The sequence below is a fragment of the Clarias gariepinus genome, chromosome 24 (genome assembly GCF_024256425.1).
Source record: "Clarias gariepinus isolate MV-2021 ecotype Netherlands chromosome 24, CGAR_prim_01v2, whole genome shotgun sequence".
NCBI classification, from domain to species: domain Eukaryota; kingdom Metazoa; phylum Chordata; class Actinopteri; order Siluriformes; family Clariidae; genus Clarias; species Clarias gariepinus.
The window spans coordinates 1,957,728-1,985,447 of NC_071123.1; the positions used below are offsets into that span (position 1 = coordinate 1,957,728).

General features: G+C 39.6%; 1 protein-coding gene across 1 annotated transcript in view; it reads left to right on the forward strand.

Moving 5' to 3' along the window:
• brinp1 (bone morphogenetic protein/retinoic acid inducible neural-specific 1) overlaps nt 1–27,720 on the forward strand; it is a 127,035-nt gene that overhangs the window by 35,551 nt on the left and 63,764 nt on the right. Inside the window, exon 3 of the mRNA XM_053484763.1 lies at nt 26,778–26,968. Coding sequence (XP_053340738.1) covers nt 26,778–26,968 — 191 coding nt within the window. The remainder of the gene's footprint in view (nt 1–26,777; nt 26,969–27,720) is intronic.

Sequence of the window (27,720 nt, forward strand, 5' to 3'; positions counted from 1 at the left end):
TGAAGGTTTTGTACAAAGATAAATACATGAATGGGTTCATAGATAGATTGACAAATGGGCAGATGAATAGATAGATGATGGATGGTTGGCAGGATTGATGGATAGATAAATCAAGTATGTGGGCAATGTAATTTGTTAATTTTTTTCTATTATTTATTAAAGAACATTCTGATGATCATAACAGCCTACTGCATTTAATTCTTATAATAACGCAAAAACACATCGACATCTGCTGACGCAGTAGCGCGTCCTGACAATGTTAGAATTTTTATGGTCATTTATTTTCGTTTATTTCAGTTAATAAATCTACTACAAATTTAAAGAACACAAAATATAAGATGACAAAAAACATACATGCGTAGCTTTTCTAATTACACATGATAAAATCTAAAGGCTCACTGTGTTAACGTTTACTTTGCTTAAATTCGATCCTAATAAAATTTTATTTAATTTAAATTCCACATTTGTACTGTCATTTTAATACAGTGATTATGAATTCGTTTAACTACAACGTTTCACCTGATTGTATCCGCTACTATGTGCAGCTCTAATGGATCGAGGCTCATTAATCCTTGAGAGAATGAACTGATCCCCGAGGCGTCAGTCTATAGTTATATAGCGCCACTCAGCGGTAGAAGCCAGCAAACGCACAAACCCAAATGTCGCCACCGTGAGGCGCGGCGGTAAAACCAGAATACCGCATGAGTAACATCTGTAGATAAAATGATAAGGGTCTAATTTATTTTTAGATTTAAGCTTAGGTTAAATAGATATGTTCTGCTTGGTTTCGACACAGAACCTTAAACATTTTCTTTACAAAAACAGCAAAAGTACATAATAAATAAATACATAAATAAATAAAACAGAAGGTGAGCTGAAAGTAAAGAGAGTAGACTGATGCGAGTGTCAGTGCAGTCGTTATAGCACAGTTTTGCTTTCATAACGCTAATGATATTAGCACCTGGTGATGATGCCGGTGATTGTGTAATGAACACACAGAAGCTTCTTTAACAGATAGTGCCTCATGGCTGGCACGGTCCTCGGGTTTCGGTTGCTGCGGCGATGTACACGTGTTGTATGTAAAATAAGATTGAGCAGGACGTGCAGGTTCTCTCTCCGCACCTGTTTACCCTGCGAGATTAAACGCTGACCATAACGGCCTGCTCGCAGACAAACACATCTCTCTCTGCTCCGATAAACGAGACCTTCTGCCTCCAGCCGAGCCCGAGATCACGCCTCTGAGGCTGAGCCCGAAAAGGTCACCATCACTTTCCGGAACATTCCATTACTCCTAAAGGTCTGTTTATGAGGATAATTAACCTCTGGCTTTTTCAGCACTATGCATTCAGATTTTATAGCAATACAGTTATAAAGCTGTAGATAAACCTGTCAGTATAACTGATTTTTAATTTTAGTCACATTTAAAGGAAAATTATCTTCAACCTCAGGTTGGTGAAAGTAACGGTGCTTCATTGTACCCCATCGTCCATTCTGGCGTTGCAGAAATTACTTACGCTTCACTGCTTCACGCACTCAGCGTTTACTGTCTGTAGCTTTAAATGCGTTTTTTAATTTATTTATTTAATTTTATTTTGAATGACTGACTGTGTCAACACCCCTTTGTGGAAGTGCATTTTTCTAGCCAATCAGAAAGCAGGAGGCAGGCCCGTCCTGAAAATGATAGAGGAAGGGTTATACAAATTGCACCATTACTTCTTCAAATAAAAGGCAATGCTAAGGGTACTAAAGTTTATTGTCAAAAAATATGCTTCTCGGTTTTCTCATTTATTTATTTATTTTATTTTTCCAACACCACCTGTTTGACTTTACCTTAGATTTGTGTTAATAGCAATTCAGTTTAGTTTACATCTAAAATCAGAGGATAACCTTCATAGATTTTAAATTTTTTTTTTTTTTTTGTACTATTATAAGTTGAGCTCTTTAAAGTCATTGATGGCTCAGTGGTAGGTTCCTTTCCTGCCATGCTGAAGGCCCAGGTTTAATTCCCACCCAAAGCCCAAACCACAGGAGCAAAAAATAATACTGGAATCCTAAATAAATCTGAGTTTTACTTAGAACTTTAAACACCGGTCCTAGTAGGGCTCCATATAATAATAGGAGATCTGGGAAAAGCCTTTGTTGCTCAAGCAAGCTGTATATTTTTACTCCTCCAGTCACGTGCTGTTTATTTTATTGTCAAAATCAACTTTATTTCTTGTAAGCTTGGGTGGTCATGAGCAGCATTGTGCATCTTGTTACTTTAGTTTTTTTATGATTTTTTTCCCCTGTCCTCCTAAATCCATCGTTCAGGACTCGAGGGACTTTTATATTTACGCCTTTATGACCGTGGCGGTGGTTCAGAGCTCCAGTCCTGGGGACACTTAGTTTTGTGTTTGCCATTAATCTTCGCTGATTCAGCTCCATATCAGACTCTTTATGATCCGTGTTAGAGAGGAAAAAAACACTAAAATGTGCCGAGGACCGAGACGGGGAAAGAGCCGGCCTATAAAATAACGCAAAAATGTTAATAATGCATGCTGCTCTTCAGAGTTACTTGTGCCGGGACAGGACTTTTATTTAGTGTGTGTGTGTGGGTGGTGGGTCAATATAGTCACATTGCGTGTGTGTGTGAGAAACACTCCACAGATATTTATGGCAAATCATAAAATATAGAAACGTCTATATTTAATAATGGAGCAAAAAGAGGCAGATGGAGTAAATGTGGGCAGGTAGACAGAACATAAAATAAAGAAAGACGGACAGACGGTGAAATAGAGAGAGGGACATAACGGAAGACAGACAGACAGACATCTAGACATTAAAATAGAGAGGGAAAGATAAGGGCAGACGGGCACTAAAATCAGGGAAGACAGACAGACATATTGAAAGTGTTGCTAAGGTATAGTTACAGCATTTTAGAGTGTTGCTCAGGTTGCTATGTTGTTGCTGTATGTTGTTAAAGGGTTGTAATTGTAGTTAGTGTTGCCATGGTGTAGTTACATTGCTGTTATCGTTACATTGTTGTTATGGAGTGGTTACAGTGTTGCTATGATATAGTTACAGTGCTACATTGGTATAGTTATTATAGTATACTTTGTTGTTATGGGATAGTTACATGGTTTTCCAAGTTCAGCCTTCATTCGTCACACATACATTACTGCACAGTGAAATTCTTTATTCTTCGCATACCCCAGCTTCTCGATCGAACTGCCGATCTTCCGATCCGTAACTCAGAGCCTTAACCACACATTGTGCCCTAGGGTATAGTTACATTGTTGCTATGTGTAGTAACAGTCTTACCTTGGTCCAGTTACAGCAAATTTTTACATTGTTGCTATTGTATAATTAAATTGTTGCTATCTTATATGTTGTTGCTATGGTGTAGTTACATTGTTGCTATGGTGTAGTTACAGGGTTACATTGGTATAGATACATCAATCAATACATTGTTGCTATGGTGTAGTTACATCAATCTTTACATTGTTGCTATGGTATAGTAACATCATTGTTACAACGTTGCTATGATATTGTTACAGCATTTTTATAGTGTTTGTGTTGCTACAGTACAGTGTTTTACAGTGTTGATATGGTACAGCAGTAGGTACTGTATACGGTAGCAGTGTTAGCGTAGCTTTGGTGTACCTACGTGTACATTGTTACAGTGTTGCTATAGTAGTTACATTATTTTTACAGTGTTTGTGTTGCTACAGTGTTGTAACAGTGTTGCTATGGTATGGGAACAGCATTTTCGCAGTAGGTTTAGTGTTGCTATGGTGTTGTTAGAGTGTTGCTGTGGTATAGTAGCAGGTTGCAGAGTTGTTAGTGTTGCTATGGTATAATTATAGCAGTGTTGCTATTATGAACAGTTTCTATAGGATATAGTTACAGTGTTGTTACTTTGTTAAAATGTTAAAGTAGCAGTGTTAGTGTTGCTGTACTACACAGGTACAGTGTTGCGCTGGTAATTACAGCGTTACAGTGCTGTCGTATAGGAACGTGTTTGCTTTGGTTAAGTTACTGTACAGAATTGTTACATTTCAGTGTTTCTCTACATTAGCTTGAGGTTATAGTACTGTTACAGTGCGCTGTCACCGCAGGTTACTGTCACTGTTACCGCGTGACGTGTTGTTTTGCAGAACAGATCCCGCGCACTCATGCACAGTCGGACCTCAATCTGTTTCCAGCATTATTTTTCAACTGAAAGGCAGCTTGTGACACGTGCCTTTACAAAGCCTTAACACAGGATTCTGCATGGCTGTGTTGTAGTGTGCAACGTGAGAAGAATAAACACACACACACACACACACACACACACAGTGGGTTCATTCGGTTCCTGCTGATTCGCCACATCAGAATTCAAGACCACATAAAGAGCCAGGGAGAGAATAAAGGCCAGCCATGTGGGTGGCTAGCTGTTTTTACACACACACAAGCAAACACACAAGCACCCACACAAGCGCAAACATGCGCACACTCACACACACACACACTGAATGATGAGGTTGGATCATCCTGTTCTCCGTGATCATTGTTCTCGGTCCTTTTCTGAGGCTCTCGTGTGGACGGGAAATCCAATATAAATGCTAATCTGCCTATTAGTACACTTTAGAGAGCCACGAGCGCAGTGTGCAGTAATCAAAGGGGCCGAGATGGACGATTTCTTATTTAGAATGAAAATATTTATGAATGTGGCGATCTGCTTATTGATGGTGTCGTGGAGAGAACGGAATAAAGGTGGATCGTGCTATCGCGACGCTGACGTCGATCTCTGGATCCATTACGGAACGAGTCTCCTTTCACCGGAGTGTAACAAGGAGGTGAATAGAGAATAATAAAGTCATCACTACGAGGAGACAATCATGATATTTAGCTTTTATTAAAGACTAAAAGGGGTCTCTGGCACGGCAAAGGAGACGCGTCACTCCGCCACCGGGTTAATCACGAGACCAAGACCTCGGAGCAAATCGGCTTCTCCGAGATAAAACATTAACGAATCCCTGGGTCACGTCTTTAACCCTTTTTTTTTTTTTAAACCATATACAGTATTCCATAAACTCCTCGTCTTTACATTTCGCATTGCCAGATCATGTTAGGGGTAGCTGGGTAGTGGTTAAGGCATTGGACTACGGTTCGGAAGATCCCAGGTTCAAACCCCACAACCACCAAGTTGCCACTGTTGGGCCCTTGAGCGCGGCCCTTAACCCTCAACTGCTCAGATGTGTAATGAGATAAAAATGTAAGTCGCTCTGGATAAGAGCGTCTGCCAAATGCCTAAATGTAAATGTAAATGTCTGAAAACTTCACCTGACGACGCAGCTCATTCCACGAAGTCTTTCATCTCAAAATATCTGCTTGGACACAGCAGCATTCCAAGTTGAGCAGTTAGGGTTCTTCAATAGTGACCAGAAGGTTTTAGGTTCAATTCTCCACAGTTTCATTAAGCTAGATTAATAACTATAGAGTTCAGTACATTGACAAGAGAACTAGGTTTAAATGCTTTTTTTAACTGTTTAGTTTCTGTGTTGTAAAATAAACAAACAAAAACAACAACAACAAAAACGTGTTGTTTCCTCCAGGGACAATCTCGAGTTATTATATTGTCATATACATTTAGGAAATGTTGTAGGCTCCAGTTACGCAATTCATGCCCACGTCTACGGTATCTTGCGGCCTAGGGATGTAACCGAATATGAATACCTTAAACAGATTGAACAGATAAAAGCATCCCAAACAAACATAAATGCAGATATGAGCTGAATACAAATGAATAGAAACACAGCTACAAACCCAGTAGGGAAACAGATACTGCTGGTGTATCAGGGATTTCTTTTTTATTTCTTTTTTTATTTTTAAGATTGTCATCTTCAGAAACTGGGATTTCCTTAATAGAAAAAGAAAAGAAATGTGGTTTTATCTTTCTTGTGTAAAGCTGTAAATAAAATCCTACTGAAGCTTGTGCGGTTGCCAGGTTTAAAAAATCCCCCCAAGCCCCCAAAGTCAAACAAATTAACATTCAAATGTAACCATTAAATTGTCCAAATCTAAAAAAAGGATTTTTATTACACAGTACCAGGATGCACATAAAAATATCCCTCATTCTTCTCCAAAATAATTAAAATATCACAAAACCCTTAAGAAGGGTGACTGTTTCTGTTGCAATGACCCCTCGGTAATAACGCCCAGCCTTCACAGCTTCGTGTTTCCGAGTAAAAAGACCATCTGCTCGTGCTGAAATGAATATGAGGTGAATAAACGCTGGATGTTGATGGTAATTCCTGCCTGCCAAAACAGCTCTTGACTCATAGGCATATTAGAGTGTATAATAGCACGTCTGTGCACTTCCTGCTTTTCTTTCTGCTCAGCCCCTTGTTATGTGCAACCTGTTTATTATATTTATTTTTTAAATTTCTTTTTTTCTCGAGGACGTGCCCTGCCACCGCAGAGGAAGCTGTAATCATCCCATACACACTGCTCTCGTACTGCCAAGCGCAATTTAACCACGATTTGTCAAACTGCTTATGCTAATTTTATGTTTGCCTCATCAGCCTAATTAGGTGGCGACTAATCAATTTACGCTTCAAAGATATGACAGGTCGTGCTTTGGTGAAGTTTGGATTCGGTTTTATGACAAACTTTGAAAGTCGTCGCACATTATTGGAGTTACGGAGGAATATCGTGGTGTTGCAAATTATCCGTCGATTTGTAAGGCTCAGGCGTTCCACTCACTGAACGTTCACGACTGCAGAGGGCTCCGAGCCACCTCGTCTGGGATCATCATTCATGGATGTACAGTCTTACAATACAGTAATAATAATAGTTATGCATTTTGCTTATATACTGTAGGCGCCTTTCCGGTCACCCTGGTCACCCAAGGTCACCTTTAAAACGTCTTTTATAAATGTTGATCACTTTAATACCTTTACCAGAAATTTTATCATGTGACAGATCAAGTTTCACTTGAACGCCTCGTTTTATGTGAAGTGATTTGTTAAAATAATTACTATTATCAGTGGTTCGCACGGTCACATACTCCCCCATAGTTGTTCCCCCATAGTTGTCCTGCCTGTCCAAAGACGTGCACAGTAAGCTGATTGGTGTTTACAAATTGCCTGATGTATTATGCATGTGACGGAGCCCTGTGATGCGGGGTTACAATGCGCTGACACTGGAGACTCCTTCCACAGATGTTAAGTTAAACAACAAATGTTAAAACCAAGCACACACCTTTTGTTCTGTGCATTTGTCTGGCTCATCACTTACACGTCCTGCAAACTAGACTGAGCTGTTCCTATAGATGCCATAACGTAACGTCCTGGAGGTTTCCAAGATGAAATGAAAGAGATCGGATATCGATCCTGTCTCGGGTGACGGATCTTTCGTGAATCCGAAGCGGACGCAATCATAGATCTGGTGCTCTTAAGAAAATATCACGACTCGTTGTTTTTTAAGCCGAGACAAATCCCGAGCGAGCGTCGCCCCGAATCGCTCGGCTTGTCCTGCAGTAATTAGATTGAGGTGGGTCATTTAGATGCCGTCCAGATAGCAGAAGAGATGAGAAGAATGGACAATTTGGGTGCACACACACACACACACACACACACACACACACAAACTGTGCTGGCTGAGACAGATTCCGCAGGAAGACGAGCTGAACAAAAGGTCAGCATCAAGGTGAGAAATAATTAAGGGGGCTTTCAGTCCGTCTTGGTGCACAACAGCACTCCAATCAGTGTCAAGCACGTACACACACACACTCACACACATTGTATTGCACCCATGAGTAAGTTAATAAGATTCCAGTCTTCCTCTTACCCTCGACGTGACCCTCACACTAATGTCTAAAAGTTAAAACAACATCAATATAAATATTCATGATTGTTTTCCGTTCTTTTCCTTTAAGGGCTTTTTGGATATACTTTTTCATTTATTTATTTTCTTCTAACACATTAAAGTATTATTCCGCACCTCACCTGCTCTAAACTTCCAGCATGACAAGAATTTTGGTAATTGCCAGCAGGAAGAGCAACTAATTAGTGAAGAAACCGAGCCGGCGAGGTTAAGCACTCGGTAAATAAGGCAGTAGGGCACGTCTGCATCCGTATCCAAGCTCTCCCGCATCGCTCCAGCAGAAAAGCGTCTTGGGAAGTGGAAGCGAGTTTCTGAGGATGGAGTGCACTTAGATGTGCTTACGATTCCCGAAAACCAAAACGATTTTTAAATAAGATGAATGAGTAATTATAAGAAAGGAATGCAGAACATTACACTACACCTGGGTTGCATTACAAAGTACGCTGCCCAGATTAAAAGCAATTGTAGGTTTTTTTTTAGCAGCCTAGATGTGTAAGAGTTTTGAAAAACACCCCAGCTTCTTAATAGCTAAGTGCTGCCAGTGAGAGCAGTTGTAGTCTGTTAAAGAAGCGTCACATTATTGGCCTGCATCGAATTCCCGAAAAAAACAATAAAAAGACTGAAGAAATTATGGAAGAAAGTGTACAGAAGAAATGTAGTAAAAACATCATGAATGGTAAAACTGTTAAACTTTTCATGAAGTTGCATGGTGAAAAATCAACAGCAGAAATCAGAGCCATGTTTCATTTTGAGCGATGAACAAAACGCCATGTGACCTGATGAGTCCAGACTGATCCTATTCCAGAGTGATGGGCGTGTCAGGGTGAGAAGGGAAGGACATGAAGCGATGCTCCCATCATGCATAGAGTCCACTGTACAAGCCTCTGGAGACAGTGTTATGATCTGGGGTTGATCAGTCGCTCAGGTCTAGACTCAGTAACGTTATGAGGCAATAAAATGAAGCTTTTCTTCACTGATGCCACGGTGTCCATTACATGCTAAAATCAAAGCTAAATAAAACACTTAAATTTTGTACAAAAATACGCTTCTGAATTGTACCAGTAACTCTTCATAACGCCATGACGTCGCTGATTATTTTCCTATAACAGCAAAACGCACGCACTCACTCACTCATCTCTTTATCCTATATACAGGGTCGAGGGGTGGCCTGAAGCCTATCCCGGGAGGTGGGGTACACCCTGGATGGGGTGCCAACACACATACTGTACAGTACAGTACACACACACACACACTATGGCCAATTTGGGAGCTTTGTACAGTGGGAGGAAACCGGAGAACCCGGAGGAAACCCACCAAGCATGAGGGAATTGAACCTGGACCCTGGTGGTGCCGCCACAGCACCACTCGGAGTGTTACATTCCTTAAGTAGCACAGCTGATTTTAATATAGCTATGAGTTAATGAGGCGTGATGCATTTATAGACTATATAGATCATCGGGTCATCTTATTTTTTTTTTTTACTACTTTATTCTGTAAACAAAACCCGCTATGTATTTAATCTCCGTTCAACAAATAAGTGTCAACTTTACACGTAATATTTACATGAAGGTGATTGACAGGAAACACCTCACCACTTTATCTCCGCAAGGAGACCGCGGAATTACTTAGCGCTTTAATTAAAACTTTGGGATGCAGAATTAGTGCAGTAACACTCGCTGATTATGAGGCGGATAACGTTTAATTTGATTTTATGAAGCTGATTTGATTCCGTGTAGCGCTTTCTGTTATACTTTCCCCGGGCACATTTTACCCAGAGGTGGCTCGTGTTAATTACTAGGTCATGAATATTTAGTTAAACATTGTGTTTAAATGGAAATCACTTGACCATGAGGGCACGAAGAACTTCGCATTTATACAGGCTGAAGAAAATAGTTCTCTTTTTTTCTTCTTAAGAAAAATGGCATGACCTACTTTTACACAGTAACTCGATTCGCTAAAAGTTTGTTGGTTTACTTGTCATCATCATCATCATCATCATCATCATGTTTGTGGGTGATCTTACATCCAAATGCAAAATTGAATTCTGTCGTTGTTCCCTGATGTCAGGGATCAGGAGTACGGGAATACTGGACGTGAGGAGAATACCGCTTCTCGATTTCAAAGAGCAATGGGAAAATGCACACGGATAGTCCGGTGGGATTTTCACGACATTGTCGGATAAACAAGTAACAACGAGCAAGGAGATAGTGATAATAGATAAGGAGCAAAAACAACAGCAGTGATGGATGCGGCAGTCCCAGGTGATAACAACTTCTATAAAAGGAATGTTAAAAAAGTGGTGAAAATAAAGTTTTTTTTTTTTAATAGTAAGGGTGAGAAACTAACAAAGTGCCATCAGTGCTCGAGGAACAGCTGAGGCAGAGAAAACACATAGGATACACACGTACTGTATACACTAGTCTGCAACACAAAAACAGAACTATGGAGATTTACAATCAGATTTTATTCAATATTCATAGTCATAGAAAGTAAATATAATACCGCACACTAGGACACTGTGAGTTCTTATGGGGATGTACCTGTTATACTGACCTTCCAGCCTCCTAACACACAGTATGAGTGCAGATCAATCCCTGCTATCCGTTATCACCCAGACGAGGATGGGTTCCCTGTTGAGTCTGGTTCCTCTCAAGGTTTCTTCCTATTACCATCTCAGGGAGGTTTTCCCTCAGCACCGTCGCCCTCGGCTCGCTCATCACAGAGAATCTGATTTAACAATTCGATTTAAACACATTTCATACTCATTTCCCCAATTTTCTTTGGATTCTGGTCCTCAATATTCCTGCCCACTTCCACATAGCAAACCGGACGTTACTTATCAGATGGCAGTCCATGGCGGATTTACATTTACATTTAGGCATTTGGCAGACGCTCTTATCCATTTTTATCTCATTATACAGGTGAGCAGTTGAGGATTAAGGACATTGCTCAAGGGCCGAACAGTGGCAACTTGGTGTTTGTGGGGTTTGAATCTTCCGAACCGTCGTTCAATGCCTTAACCACTGAGCTACCCCTGGTCCCTGGGTTTCCTCCGGGTCGTCTGGTTTCCTCCCACAGTCCAACCACTAAAATGATGATTTGGCAAAATGATGCATTTCTAAATTTCCTGCAGTGTGTGAATGTTAACCGGAGATCCTACAATGATCATAAAATGGGAATACATACAGTACAATGGTAACCACTATTGGATTCCGTGGTCCATATTTGGATGAATGATCTCAACATAATCCATTGTAAGGGATAAAAAACAACACTGCAGTTGAAAGACTACCCTGGTTAATAAATCAGAGAACTTCAGCAGGAAGTTTCTTCTCCGTTTGTGGAGTCATGTCGAACCAACGTGGCAGTGTAAAGTTCGCCTTGCTTTTGCACCTGGGTACATTTTTAACACCGACCTAACCGTTAATCACTGTTTTGAGAAAGAAATTATTAGCATTAGCATTAGCATTATCGCTAAAGTTAGCCTTATGCTAACAGTACTTGCTATCTTCCACTGGCTAGCTTGTTCTGAATACTGTTCCTTATTATTATTATTATTATTACAGATTATAAGACTCCAGGTTTGGATCTATGAAGGTGTACTTAAGGTAGCATGTACTGTTTGTTATGTGTGTGGACGATGCAAAACCTGTATACATCTGTGTTTGTTTACCGTAGCAAGGTAGGAAAGGGCGCTTAACCACTTGACTTACAAGATATCACAGCATTAGCACGCACTCTTGTTACATCATTTTTCAAGTACAATTCAACCTTCAACTGTGTGAAAGCTGTGTTCAAGCTATGGCACATATTAGCATGTTAGCATTGTTTGTTTTTTTTGCCTAATTACCGTGCAGAGCGAGAAAATGGAGAGATAACGGTGATGGAATGTTTGTAGCTGCTATAATATAATCGGAAAAACCTTTCCAAGGTTTCAACAAGAAATTAAAATCTCTGTCAAATTGCTGCGTGAATCTTCTACATCCACAAACACGTTTAATCTCATAAAGCTTGATCAGCACACCGAGCTTGTGTTCACCACACGCACTCATCTCCCTGACATTTTATTTAGCATCAGCAAATTAGCTGACATCAGAGTGTGTGTTTGTGTGTGTGAACAAACCTGTTTCCCGTCCTCACACGTGCAATCCGTCACAAAGCGAGATCGGCTCAGAGCGTCACGTCGCCGCAGAGCTCAGCGATAAGCCTGGTATTAGCACCCGATTGGCCGATTAGATTTCGGGTTTAGGTTCTGACACAGCCACCAGCTTTGCACACAACACACACAGACACATACATACACACACACACTGTCGTACACACTTCATTAGAGCGACAGCTTATCTTTTTAGGTCAATTACAGGAAGCGTGAGCTTTAGAAAGCGCTCCAGTGTAACGCTGCTAGTTAGATTTGTGACACAAGGACGATTTAGCATCGGGTAGAAAATGTGAAGATTTGTTTTACTTGTTTGTTTAATTTAGGTGTTAGTCAATTTGGCAAATTATTATTCTGACACATGTGTTTAATTTGAAAAGCACTGTATGACCTTATTAGAGTAACTTTAAATGTCATTGTTTTAAGCAAACCGTGCCACGTAGCCTTCTGATTTTTTTAAAGCAAAAGCTGTAGACTGGTTACTGTATATATGATTCTTAATAATTTGATACAAAAAAGAATTAAATATGCCTGTGTAACTATACAGTACAGTATATATCGACAATTTTATCAAGTGATCTGTGATTTATCCAGAAGCGTCTTGTAGTTGTAGTGTGAATGATTTTACAGGTTGCACCCCTGTATACTTTGCTCGCCCTGCAGTCAGGCTTCTAGTAGGGAGACCTGAGGTGATGTTCACTCAACCACCTTCATCTCCAGCTCGTGCTCCTGAGTGAGTGACCTTACTGTAATAGTCCCCTGCCTTAGTCACAGATAAGATTCAGGGGTCTATAAGGTTAATTAACCCACATGGAACATGAAAAACGTGCAAACGTTCAACAGAAAACCAATCATGCATCGTTGCGTCATCATCCTTTTGAACTTTTCTTTTTTTTGCATGTTCTCGTGGCAAAACGTCACCCTGCGTAGCTGCCCTTATTTATTTTAATTTTACTGTATATTCCACTTATACAATACAGGGTTGCAGGGGGGCCTGGAGACTATAGGAGACTTTGGGCACAAGGTTGGGTACACCATGGGGTGCCAACCAATCGCAGGGAACACACACACATACTCACTACTACATTAAAACCTAACTTTATAATTCACAATAATAATAATAATAATAATAATAATAATAATAACAATAACAATAATAATTTTTATTATTATATCATTTTGGACAGATACTTTGGAGTATACTCAGATTTGGAGACTTACTCTCCACCCCGGATATAAAGCTATCATTTTTATGACAGTTACTTAAGGAGTTGGTGTTTTCCGAACCACGCCCAATTGTCATTTACACACTATGGGCAATTTGGGAGCGCCAGTCAACCTATCTGCAAGTCTTTGGACTGTGGGAGGTAAGCGGAGTACCTGAAGGAAACCCACCAAACATGGGGAGAACATGCAAACTCCATGCACACAAACCCCGAAGAGACAAACAAACCTTTGACTCTGACTATTTCAGAGTCTGGCCACTGTACAGACATGGCTGACTATGACTCCCATATCTAAATCCACCCTTTTATATACCTAAAAAAGCTATGTGAAGTGTATGGGGGCTCTGTGTCTTCGTGGCCTCGAACCTCCAGGGTTGGGGTTTCTGTCCCGGGTCTGTGTGCAGGGAGTTTGCGTGTTCTCCCCATGCTTGGGTTTCCTTTGGGTTCTCTGGTTTCCTCATACAGTCCATAGACATGCAAATTAGAATAATTGACATTCCCAAATTGCCCGTAGTGTGTGAATAACAATTTGGTGTTGAGCAAGCATCCCGACTGCAATGAAGTTAGTTTTTAGTGTGACCTTCTGTTCTCCTCAAATAGACATTATATGGTGCACATCTATACTATTTTAGCGAGCTGTCCTCATGTACTGTGAAGAAAATTAAACTGGTAGAATAGGAAGCTGACGATGCAGTAAACTGAAGTTTTTGTACTGTTTATAATGTTTCTGATGATCTTTAACAATCTTTGTAGTTATAAAGGTTTTGTGTGCAACACTTTCTTTTCCTTGAACTAATTTACTGCCGCGACTTTCTGTTTATTCGCTACACAATCATAACCAAAGCATGAGTTTGCCATATTTTTTTATTAAAGCTCAACCAACATATTATTGATACTAAATTGCACACTAAAATAATTGCAAACACAACTGCGGGCTGATTTATGCATTGTGTCAAAACTGTGGGAGGTGGACTTATAGTGTTTTGCAAAATCACACAAAATTTGCACTTTTATAACCCAAACAATTTTAACAACCCCCTTGTGACTCAAAGGAAACATGCACAAAATATCCTCTATTTTGAGGATTGGTTTGCATTATGTCGTGCTTCATTTAAAGAAAAGATGGCAAAAAAAAAACAAAAAACAGAGCTGTCAAGGAAAAAAGAAAGAGGTAGAGAGAGTGAGAGAGTACAGTAGAGTAGCATACGGAGCAGGATGCGGTGGAGTAGAATGCTGTTTGGTAAAGTGTCATAAATTGCAATACAGTGTGTTAGAATGTACGTAATGGAGTACAGTAGGGTGAAGTGTAATGCAGTATAAGTAGATGCAGTATAGAGTTCATTGGAGGTATTATAGTGTAATATTTAATTCAATTCAATTTTATTTTATAGCGGTTTTAACAATTGACATTGTTGCAACTTTACACAAACAAAAGAACTATTTAAGTTTGTATGAGATGTGAATGTGTATGAATTAGTGATGCGCAGGTCGGGTATTTTTCCAACCCGGGGTCCCGCTTTTATGAAATTATTTAGCCCGCCCCAGCCCGCCCCGCACCACTGTATCTATTTTTTATTTAATTTTGTTTAAAATGACCCGCCCTAACCTGCCCCGCAAATAAAGTGACAATTTCTTTACCCGCCCCAACCCGACCCTGGGGTTACCAGACGACCCGCGCATCACTAGTATGAATCGCAATGATAACATCCCTGATGAGCAAACCGAGGATGACGGCGACAGTGGCAAAGGGAAAACTCCCTAAGATGGTAATAGGAAGAAACCTTGAGAGGAACCGGACTCAACAGGGAACCCATCCTCATCTGGGTGAGACGGATAGCAGGGATTGATCTGCATTCATACTGTGTGAGACTGGAAGTTCATGTTAATTATTGTATTCCATATTCCAGTCATGTATAACACAGTGAGCATAGTGTCGATGGTAGCGGACGATGTTTTATTCTGTCAGAATAAAGGTACAGTGTGGAAATCCTTACGCAAGGTAAGTTTTGGCTTTCTATGCTATTCGGCTATCCTGGGGCTGTTGCTCCTGGCTCTTCCTCACTGCATAAAAGCATCATGACAAAGCGGGCTGTTTTGGTTGGTATTATAATCCTAGCTATTGAATCTTTCCCAAACCTGCAGCTGAGTAGGCTACTGTTGTCCCAGTCAGAGCACAATTAACCAACACAACATGTCACATTGCAAAAAATTGATGCAATGCAACAAAAAAATATCAGCCGGGGCTGTCGGTGAACGCCGACTTATTTGCCGATAAGCCGATGTCAGTTAACGAGGTGAATATCTGCTGATGCTGATGTACAGCTGAAATCAGTGCACCCTTGTTAAAGTGTATTAGAGTGGAGTACAGTGTAGTGGAGTGCGTTAGAGATGAAGTAGAAGGGTGTGGTAGAGTGCCGTTAAGTGTAGACAACTGTACAGGAGTGTAAAAGAGCGCATTATTGTGGATCGGACATTACTTTAGTGGAGTGTAGTAGATGATGATTAAAATGGAATGAAGTGTTGTGAAGTGTAGCTGAGTATGGTAGTGTCCAGTAATTTTAAATGAAGTGCAGTGGGGTGTAGTGGATTGGGGTGTGGTTAATTGTGGTGGAGTGTAGTGGAATGCAGTTGGTTTTAGTGGAGTGTAATGGAGTGTATTGGAATTTAGTGGAGTGTAATGGATTGTAGGAGTGTGTAGTAGAGTGTTGCACATTGTAGATGATTATAATGAAGTACGTACTGTATATTGGATTGAAGTGCAGTGAACTGTCGTGGAGTGTAATGGATTTTAATGGAGTGTATTGGATTGTTACAGAGTGTAGTGGATTGTAGTGGAAAAAAAAACCACATCATGTCAAGTGGAGTAAAATTCCAATAGATCATAATAGAGTGGAGCGGATTGTGGTATAGTGTAGTGGATTTGAATGGAGTGGAGTAGGGTGTATAGGAGTACAGTGGTGTGTAGTGGAATGTACCAAATTGTAGTGATTTATAGTAAAGTGCAGTGGAGTATTGATTCTAACATATTGTAATGGAATGTAGTGGAGTGGATTGTAATAGAGTGGAGTGTACTGGAGGTCAAAGTTTGCTTTTTTAACCCCCACACTGTTAAATCATTAGCGCCTCTGCTCAAGCAGATGGTGACGAGTCGTCCTTGCCGTATATATTGTATATGTAGAGCTGAGAGCGAGTGACCGTCGTGTCCTCACTGAGGCAGCAGCGGGAGAGAGCAGCTTCACATCACTTTGGACAGATGGAGGCAGCATGGCCGCCTCGCCTCGCCTCCGCTCACATATTGGAGGGCTGCAGTGAGCCGGAGCGGTGGGGGAGGACAAAGAAACAATTAACCAGTAAGAAAATAAACGAGAGAGAGAGAGAGAGAGAGAAAGGTGGTGGTGGTGGCGGTGTCTTTTGGCCGACTTCTGACTTCGAACGACTCACTCACACCTACAACTACACAGGAACATGAAAGGATTTTTGTATCTTTTTTGAATGAAAAGTTTAAGAAATAGAAATAAAAAAGTATAAAGCCGTGTAATTAACGTTAAGGTGGAAAATAATACCAGACCTGACCTAATGATTGACCTAATGATTGTCAATTGAGAAAGTCACAATGTTAAAAATAAAACTAGACCATTTCTTTGGCCTAAAACCTCCTGAAGTTTTCTTTCCCAGAATTTACAGACCAGAATGTAAGGAAGCAGATATTAAGTCCTATTCAAATCATGTGTTCCTGCAGAAACCCTGTTCATCAGCTCATATTTAGGCAGCGAATTCAATCCACCAACGCACACACAAACACCCACGCCCAAACCCACACACACTCTCACACACAGTCATTACACACCCAGAGAATTTCATCCAAGCATTTGAGCGATGTGTGTTCGGGGGTGTGAGGCGATATGGTCAACACAGATCCAGCTCTTGTGACAATCTTCCTACACGCTGAGACTGACTATGCAGCGTCTCCACAGCTGGTGGTCTCCATAGCGACCAGCATCAAAGACCGCGCTCATCTCTTTTTGTGTAAAATCCCTTAGGATGATGTTCCAGTGTACGGATTCACATAATCACACCATTACAGCTTCAACACGCAGCAGTACACAGAGACAAGTCGCATCATCCCCACGCTGCTACGGAAAGGGAAAGGAAAGCAAGACAGACAGACAGACAGACAGACAGAATTAATTAAATGAATACATTTAGGAAAAAATTTAAATTGTAAACATATAAAATATATAAAAATAAAAATTATTATTTTCATTTAGGTTTTATGTTTTTAATGTAACAAGCTTGTTAAAAATAAAAAAACATGGATATTAATACATTTAAGGATTAATCCATTAACACATTGATACTATTAATAAATTATAAAATATATATTATATACATGATATATTTATAAATTGTATATACAGAGTCAGCCAAAATATATACACATCATTATTATTATTATTATTATTATTATTATTACAATTATTATTATTATTATTAAAAACATTATTACTATGATAATAATAATAATTATTATTATTATTACATAATATTGTTATAATATTATCATATATAATTTCTCAGTGTTTTAAACATGAATGTGAACTTACCTCTGGATGATGGAAGTTAAATTCAGATGACTGCACACCATTTCATCGCTCTTGTCTTTATCCCCACACGACCCCAAGCGATCACTTGGTGTGGTATACCCATCTCACGCATAAAGCGTCTCGGGGCTTCGGGTCATTTATCCACAGATGGTGGATCAAGACACACAAAGCACAGCAGGAAAAACTTGCATTGATTCATATTCTGCACTGATGTGAGGACAAAAAAAATGTCCTTTAATGCATTAACAAGCTGATATGAGCAGTTTGAAAAAGAGTGATAAGAAATAGATGTTAATAAAATTAAGGATTAATGAACATCATATTGATACTTGTTAATATGTTTAACCACTTTACATTATTATTATTATTTCTTTTTCTTCTTATTATTATTATTATATGTTTCTTCTTTTACCAGTGTAATATTCATGATATATTATATTATATTATATTATATTATATTATATTATATTATATTATATTATATTATATTATATTATATTGGATAATATATATATTAGATAGTTTTTGGATAACTAATTAAACACTCACTCACTCAGCGTCTATTCTGCTTTATCCACCAACCACTAACTATTAAGCTACCGTGCTGCCTAATTAACTAACAAATTTAATTAATTACTCCTACAACAAACTATTAAATAGGTGTAATAAAATCAAATAATTCACATAATTAACAAATAATTCATTGTCATTTTAGACAAATGAACCGATGGATAGAATTTTAGGTAAACAACTAACTAACCAATTAACTGCACAGAGCCACTTAATTTACTAAATGAATAATTCAAAATAGGCAAATAAGAAAATATCTATCTATCTATCTATCTATCTATCTATCTATCTATCTATCTATCTATGATCTACTAAATAAAAAAGAATTTTTTTTTTATATATTTAAGAACAGTATTTTAACTTATATCTATTATCTGTATCTACTGTATCACTGTTAGAGAGAGATATGAGAATTGGGAAGGACAGTTTATTCAAATGAATAATGAGAAGAGAAGAGAAGAGAAGAATGGATGTGTGCTTGAGGGGGAGTGGCACCTCAGGGCCTGAGTTTCAACTTTTCCTTGCTAATTGCGCCGCAGTAATGATGACAACCCGAAATGATGGCTGAATGAGTTCTTATTAAAGGAAACTACAAACGTTCTTATTACAGGAATTACTGTCATTATCAAATCCCAAGCGCTTCTCCGGACGCCCAGCAGACAGCTGAAGGTGAGCGAGAGTGGGAGAGGCAGTCGTGAAGTTTATGGAGTGAAGCTAAACACATTCCAGTCATATTAAAATAAACACGGCGTCTTCGTGAGACGGACTCGACAGCCGGCACAGACGGAAAGTCCGGATTGTGTTTGAGTAGATAGTCAGGAGGTGTGTGAAGCGTTCGGGCTTAATTTTATCTGATGAGCCGGAATGAGTAGTGGACTCATATACCATTTTTTCCCTTTTTTTTATCCTAATTTTTGATAAAGCTTCAAGACGGACTATCATAAGGTTGATTATTTTTCTTTTAAACACCTTCAAAAGTGTTTTATCCATAAAACATTAATTTGTTAATTATTAGGTATTAATTTATTATTAAAGAAAAATGCTGTTATACTTTTTATCCATTTAAAATTACATTTCATTTTGGGGAACATACGTAAATCAATTAGTCATAGAGTAATGGCTCCCGTTCTTCAATACATTATAGCAGCTATAACCACTTGTTTCAAGTTGCCAGCCGCTATTTTCCCTTTTTTGTTTAGGGTAAAAATGCTAAAAAAAACCCACACAGCTAATGTGACTAACATGAAGACAATAGAGACCTGTTTCATAAACATCAGGTTCTCCATAACTTACCTTTTTATTTACTAAACCTGTTAATTTTGAGTGTATTCTATCACTTGGTCCCTCAATCAGATGGGAAATCAAACTTACACCCAATCAGAATCCAGGATTTCTCTGTGCTCTTATATAATAGCGAAATAAAACTCTAAAGCTGTAGGATTAGGTATAAGATGATCCCTTTTTTTGCTCCGTCACTTTAATACTGATACACCTGCCATAAATTTTGGAACAGAAATAAGTACAGTATACCCTATCTATATGCTACTCAACTTGTTAGCTATTTGTTTTATTATTTATGAGCCTCTAAACATGGGTGGTGTGTGAGTATGAAATAGGCTATAATTCTGAAATGGTTAATGAAATATCTTTGTCAAAGCGCTTGAATTAAAGGTGGTTGTCATTTGAAATCCGGTGTACAAAGAATAAATGCCAAGTAAACTTATCTTTGTTGCATATTTTATGAACCTGACTGTATACCTGTAATCTGTTTCACGCACTACTAAGCAGACCGCTAATAATTAACACATTTCTTCCCCTGAAGATCGCTATTATTTTCAGGTAATCAGTTTAAATCCCTTTCTTGTCTGGTCTCTATCATTCCTATTTAGAAACCTGAGAACAAAATTGGTACGGACCCGAATGGTTAACCATCGCAAATGAGGCTTCGCGCCTTCGTTCTTTTGTTTTCGCTAATGGCAGATGATGCGTGGTCGGCTACAAATGTAGAAAAAACGTGAACCTCTCTACCGGGATGTGGATCAGTGGTGTAGCATATTATCTAAACAGTTTGGAGGATGCTGTGTTTTTGTGTTTGTGTGTACGGGTGCGTTCTTATGAGCCCTAAGAGAACGAGGTGAAGGAGAAGTCGCCGTCTGAACAATTGTTGTTCCAGGAAGGTGTGGACAGGCGTTTTCATTTTCTCTCGCTGTGTGAAACATGGTGCCGTCAGGGTTGGCCGTGCAGCGTGGCCATTCTGCGGGGTGGATTATCCCGCCGTGCTCGCTCTTAATGTCACCCACTTTTAATGGAAAAAATGAATCTCCTGGTGAAATTGCTTTCAGGGGCCTGACACGGCGTAGGCGACTCACCGCTGATGGATTGGCGTTCTCCTGAAAGCAATGCAGCACGTCGCATCAGAGAAAAACATAACAGGGCAAGTGGGGCTTCAGCTCCGAGTCACGGTGGATGAGTTATCAGCATTACAGCACGCTTCAACACAGGTGCAGATTAAGATCAATGCTGTTGAATGTTTCTCCAGTGCAAATTCATATTGCTTGAGAAGAAGCAAAAATGTGAGAGGTCTGGTGTTTTATACATTTTGTAAGTGTGCCTGGGAGAACCTGTAGTGTAAGAAGCTGGACTGAAATAAAATTCGGGCCTTGGAAGAAAGATTGGATGTGGTTTTCCAGAACAAATCTTCTATGCATTTTGTAAACCCTTACGAATAAAAAGTTTCGTTTTCTTCTAATATATAAAGCCAAGTAGCTTCCTAAAAGCATTCCACATTACTACGTCTGAAAGACAAACTCAACAGAACAGACCCTAAAGGTTTTACTTATTTGACAATGACTGGATATGGCTATTAAACATAACATTCCTCTTTTTCTTTTTCTGTTTTAGATCCCCAAAGGCATTTAACTTGATCCTCTGTCTAGAGGTTCACCACATAGATCTTTAATGAACAAGCAAAGAGCCCTATTACCTTATTTTCTTGTAGATGCAGAACTGAATATGGGTATTTTATTGAACATACACTTATCAAAAAATAAAAAAAAAGGTTCCTCAGTGGTTCTTCAGACAAGTCAGTGGTTTCAAGCCTCCTAAAAGCATCTACCTGACCTTCTCTCAAATGTGGGTTTTCTGTAGATTCCCAATGGTACCCCAGAGGCAAGATTGAATAACGCTTAAGAAATTTTAATGACCTGGATTTCTATGCCTCTTGATGGGTCACTCAAGTGCATTTAATGGCTCTATACTTTTGAAGGTTGCTTGATACTTTCTTTAAAAGTGGTTGCTTTGTTTAATGTTTGGTTGGATAGTTAATGGTTTCTGGCTCTATGAAGAAACTGTCCTTGTCTCTGTCTGGAAGAGAAACCTTTTCTCCAATGGTTTTTCTATAAAATGTTTAAGAGTACTTTCAAAGGTAATGTCTCTTTGAGATTTAAGTGTTGTTGAGATTGTCTTCTTTCTAGACAGTTCTTTAAAAGTTGTTTTGCTTGGCCAAAGAACCACAGAACCACACCCCCAAGTACCTAAATCATCAAGCCATTCAACTGTACTTTAACATACAGTACGCTCTTGTAAAAAAATGGTTGCATCTAGAACCTGGGTATCCCCCTGGCAAAAGCTTTTACGGTACTATGCAGAACCCTGCAGCAGAGGGTTTCCAACAGACTAGCATTCAACAAAAGTTATAAACATTAACAATCCACATAACCCCTGAGGAAGAGTGTATGGTGAGTGTGCTGCCAGCTGTTTTTAATTTCATCTCTCCAAACACTCCATCACACTTTGATACGGTCCTACAAGAAAGGGTTCCTCTGGGGTTCTTTGGATAAATAAGTGCTCTTAGCTTTTCAAAGAGGCTTGATATAGTATCAGTGTAAAATATTAAATAAGGGAAAGATAATTAATTTACCGAAGCGGTGCTTGGTAGTGTACACTTAACCACACAGGTCTTATCAGCATATGGTTATCAGCATGGGTGTATCTGATCCTTGTTAGTTTCTGTCACTGTCATTGGGTAAAAGTAAAAGCGGACGCTACCGAACCCGCTGGTGCACCAATTAACCGAAAATCACTCGCCACAGGGATCCGTCCGTTTCTCAAACGAACTGTGCTGGAAGACCAAGTTGTGCTTGATTATGCGTCTGTCTGTCTTTGCTCGGCGATGAAAAATAAACACATGGCTTCTCAGAAACGTTGCTTCGGAGTCGGCTGCTCTCTCAAATGAGGTCACTGGGGAATTAACTTGTGACAAGAAGCCCGTGCTTGGTCTCCACTCATCAAAGGAAGAGAGAGAGAAGAGCTAAAAGAAAAACAAAGCAAAAAAGAAAACGAGGAAGCCGAACAGATTTGAGACGTGTTTACACATGAGCAAACAAACACAGGGTTTTTCAGATCTTGCAGCACTGAATGTTATTACGAGAAGACATATGGGTAAAGATGAGGCGAAACATATGCGCAAAAAGTAACAACACATCCTCCGGGAAGGTCGTCATGTCTTTAGTGATGGTTAACGATTTCTTTTTTTACCCCGTAACATAGAGTAGATCTTGTGGATGAGTGACCTGAATAGTCCTACAGCATGCGAATGTGTTAGTTCGCTTGCGCAGCCGATTCATTTTTCAATCAGGCAACTAAACCGCTGAATCACAAAAAAAAGCAGCATTTTTCAGTTTGCTAATCTGAACATATGGACCAAACCGCATATTCTTGCACATATGGCTAATGACTGGGGCTAAGGGGCATGTTTGAGCTATATGCAACGTTTTTGCCATTTTGAGAAACACTGGTTGTTAGCAACAAATAAAACATTGTGGAGTTAGCATTTCCGGAAGCCAAATAACCCAGAAAGCATCCAAAGCATGCAGAGTTAGGGGCTTTCGAGACCTGGCTTACAATCCTAGGCTGCTAAAGAGTTAGCTAAAAGTACAATGCTTTAAAATCCAGGTGGTAGATATATAGTAATTCACCACTGAACCATTAATAAATGCTAATTTGCCCTGCTATTCCTATAAACCTGAATGTTTTTTTATCATAACCACTGGCTAAACTCCGTAGTCCTTCCATACCATTTTGATTTCAATGAACCATAATGCATTGCAACTGTCATTCGTTAAGGAATCTAATAAGAAATACCAGTGCACATTCCTCTTAGATATTCTTCATAACTACCCACACACACGCTTATTTCCCCTCCATCTTTCTCTCTGGTGCAACTTTATGCAGAGGCTTAATACGCCTCATTATCTGCCCTCCTTTACCTTGAGATTTGTTGATGCCAAGGCAGACACAGTGCAATTTGCATATATTTGCTCCCACTCCCTTGAAGAGCAGTAATTAGAAAGTGCTTAGATCCATTTCACAAGGCGAGAGCCCGTGAGCTTCACCTGTCACGTGGGCCGCAGACAACCTCAGCTGCACAATTGAATTAGCATCACCCTGTGTTTTTGCAGCGCCCTGGCTAATAGCGGGGAAATCCGACACAGCCCGGAGGTAGACGCCTGTTGCTCGCGATTCTGCGAGATGTCTGACTAAGGACGTGTCATGGTCAGAAATTACTCTGGCACTGGCAGCGCGGCGTGGGCCGACCCCATGCAGGTAGACTTAATTGTAAGCCAATGCCTGGTGCTACCAGCAGCCTGGTGATGTTTTCATTACGACGCCAACCTCAAACCCCTTGGAAATTCCTGCTGATTGTTCGACACCTCCAGAAACACTGTGGCATTCACACATTCTGCTGAGCCACGCCGAGCGATTCCCGGCAGTGTGAGTGCCAGGATAAGGAGGGATTATCTTATTCACATTTATTCATGAATGCTTGTCACAGGGAGGTTGTACTTCAAAGGGTTGCAACATACTCTTAAACCTCAGGGTGTGTTATTTGATGTGAAACTAAAGTATAATATCTATCTGTTGCTCAACGGTGAGATGATTAGTATCGAACAACACGTCATATCTCTAGGTTTCATCGATGACTGTGTTTACATGAGCAATGTTTCTTCAATCTGATTGAAATCTTTCAGATTTTGACTTAACCGATGAAATGTGCGCTTATGTGATATGATGTGTGTTTACACGCGCAAACTTTTAATCAGAATATAACTGTATTGGCATGCGCAAAGTGGTAAATCGGTGGTTAAATTCAGAAAGTTGTCATCAACATGTGTTGATGCTCCCAAAAAGTGCAACAAAAAAAAAATTTTTTAAAGCAGATAGAGCTAGTTCTTTATTCCAGCATGGGTTTATGAACCTGAAAACCACCTTGTTGCTCCTCCTTGTTTCTTTGTCTGATCTACTTTAATGAATTATTCATTAGTTATATTATTATTTATTCAACTCTCTATTTTTATGTTACATACAAGCCTACTTTTTTTCTCACTGTTCTCTTTTTCTTAAACTCATAATTATTCATATGTGTGTTGTCTTTTTTTAGGCTTCACTAGGTATAAAATGGTGAGCCAATCAGTGCTTCTTCCTTAGCCAGACACCCAGTGGATAAGAGTAAAGACAGATGGGAGCATGAGCTGCTCTTACTGAGATTACTGATCAGGAATGGAAGTGAAATTTCCCTCCCTGAAACATGCAACGACACCTCATGTTACCCCATGTCAGGCAAAAATGCATAGAAAGATTATAAGTGTATTTATTCCAGCAAGACAATCGCATCGACATGGCTAATATGTACCTACGTATATTATTAAAGGCTTTCAGCCGCTAATTCCCACTGGGCCGCATCAGGTCAGATTGTTCCGAATGAGATGGTCACATGATGCAGTTTTATACTATCTATTTATCTATCTATCTATCTATCTATCTATCTATCTATCTATCTATCTATCTATCTATCTATCTATCTATCTAACATGTTGTCTCCCTCTTCCTCTGAAAATTCCTGTTTCCACTTCAACCCATCAATTTTTCCGCTAAGGAACTGTGCAGAATAAAGTGCAGTCCTATTTTCGTGTACCACAAAGAACAAGACTTGTATTGATGATTTATGGGTGTTTATTGATGACTCAAAGTGCCGTACCCTTCCCTGCATGGTGGATTCTGCCTCGAAATATAATAAGCCCAACAAATGGAAATGAGTACGAGAGAGACCTGTCCTAGTTTACTCACTCCCTGGCTAAGACAAAATGGCTTCTAAGTCTCCTAATTATCTGATCATATGAAATCATAGAGCAGAAATTTGAGTTTATTGGTTACCACCCCAAGACACCAAGGCAATTTAATTTAGGGCTGTCGAAGGAAGTAAGCAGGTGAGGGTTTAATGCTGAGGTACGTCCTCTGAGGCGAAGCTGAAGTCAGTTACAAACCCTGGAGATCCTACGTCCGTGTCCCTAGTTACCCTGGTTCTTCCATTCTGATGATTAACACGTCTCTCGAGGCTGAAGACTCGAGTGGCGGCAGACTCTGATGCCAGAGATCTCCATGGCGATGACCTAGCGGCGCTGATTCAAAGCTTAATGAACCACTTTGGGTCTCTTACTCTCTCTCCGACCCGTTGATAATGTTTTTTATTTATGCTTAGTTAGACTCCGATAGGGTGATTTGCACCGGAATGCACCTCGGTTGCATTTTCGTGTCTTTGTCAGGGGTTTTTCAATTTTGCGCTTCATTACAGGAAGTGTGTTTCTTTGCCTATAGTGCAAAGAAGCGCAAATGAAAAAAAAAAAAAAAGTAATCTGGCCAATGCAGGAGATTAGCAAGCCAACATTCTGCCCAGTGGCGGGAATCAAGTCAAGTGTGATGTTCATCTGTATTTACTTAATTAAGATAGCAATCGCAAAACAATGATAGCCAGCAGGCGGCTGTTGATTTGACAAGAATGCATTGTGGGTCTTTATTAGGATTCTAATATGCTGTTTTTTTTTTTTTTTTGTACTCAAGGCTAAATATGATTGGCTGATTATTGTTATCTTTCTGCCCCCTTGGTCCTCATCTTTGTTTGATTATTAATACAAATGTGCAAAAAAATTAATAAATAAAAATAAACAAAAACAAACTGGCTTTAAATGTGTTTGAAGAAAATAACAGTAACAGGTTTATCTTGCTGTTAAATAAGAATGTAAAGTGATAAAAAAAACATGGATAACGTTTAATAAGTACTGTACACTACATAAGTACTGTATTGCGACTGAGCCTGATCATACAGATCAGGAGTGACTGTTCTTTTAGTCCTACAGTTAATTTGCACTAGTCCTTTCTCAGGAAAAACAAAACAAAACAGTACGTCCCTATTGAGTCCTTGAACTCATGTTGTACATACAGTTATAAATCATTACAGTAAGATGTTATAATTGTATTGGTTTTTACTGTCAGGCATTTTGTTCCTATGGTAACATCTTTCTTGCTTTTTCCTTGCAGGGAGTTTGCGCGTTGGAAGGTGAGGAACACAGCCATCGAGCGGCGGGATTTTATACACAATCCCGTGCCCCTCATGCCCGAGTTCCAGAGGAGCATGAGGCTTCTGGGACGACGTCCATCCACGCAGCACTTCATTGACACCATCATTAAGAAATATGGTACTCACATCCTCATCTCGGCCACGCTTGGAGGTAAGTTGCATGGACCTGCAAATCCGGAGAACCTTAAGCCACACAAAGACTGATGTACTTATTATAAATATGCATTTAGCATTTGGGATCCTGTGAATGCATGCAGTGAGTAAAGGTCTCTTTACATTAAGAATTAGCTAATTTTAATGCCTGAATGGAATTTTAAGCAAAGCTAAATTTTACACATAAGATTTCCCAAAAACCTCCACCAAATGCTGTGGCTTGGATCATGTCTACCATACAAGTTTTACTTGAAGATCATAGGAAGAGCAGATAAAACTCCAGAACCTTAGCTTCATTCCTCTATTGTCACCCTTAGGTGTGTGTATGATGCTTCGTGATTGACTCGAGTCCTATCCAGGGTGTATTCCAGCCTTGGTCCCAGTATTCCTGAGATACACAGCAACGCTGACCAGGATAAGGCATTTCCTCATGATGAATAATGAATGAGAAGAAGCTACAATGAAAGTCAAGGACTGAAATAGTGCTTGCACCAAGGCACCAGCATTTGGTGCATGGCCAAGAACTCAAGTCTGACTTAGTGTATGATATTGATGCCATACTAATAGAACCACACAGACACAAAAAGCGCTACAAGTTTCTCTGAGAAGACACACTGCTTCTCAAGATGACTGTAAGGGGAATAAGCACAGCAATTCATCTAGTGCAATTCACTAGAACATTTTAGACCATACATCACTTGGTGGTCTGGTTGCCAAGTTCTGTTTAAAGATCAGGATGGAACATAGGAC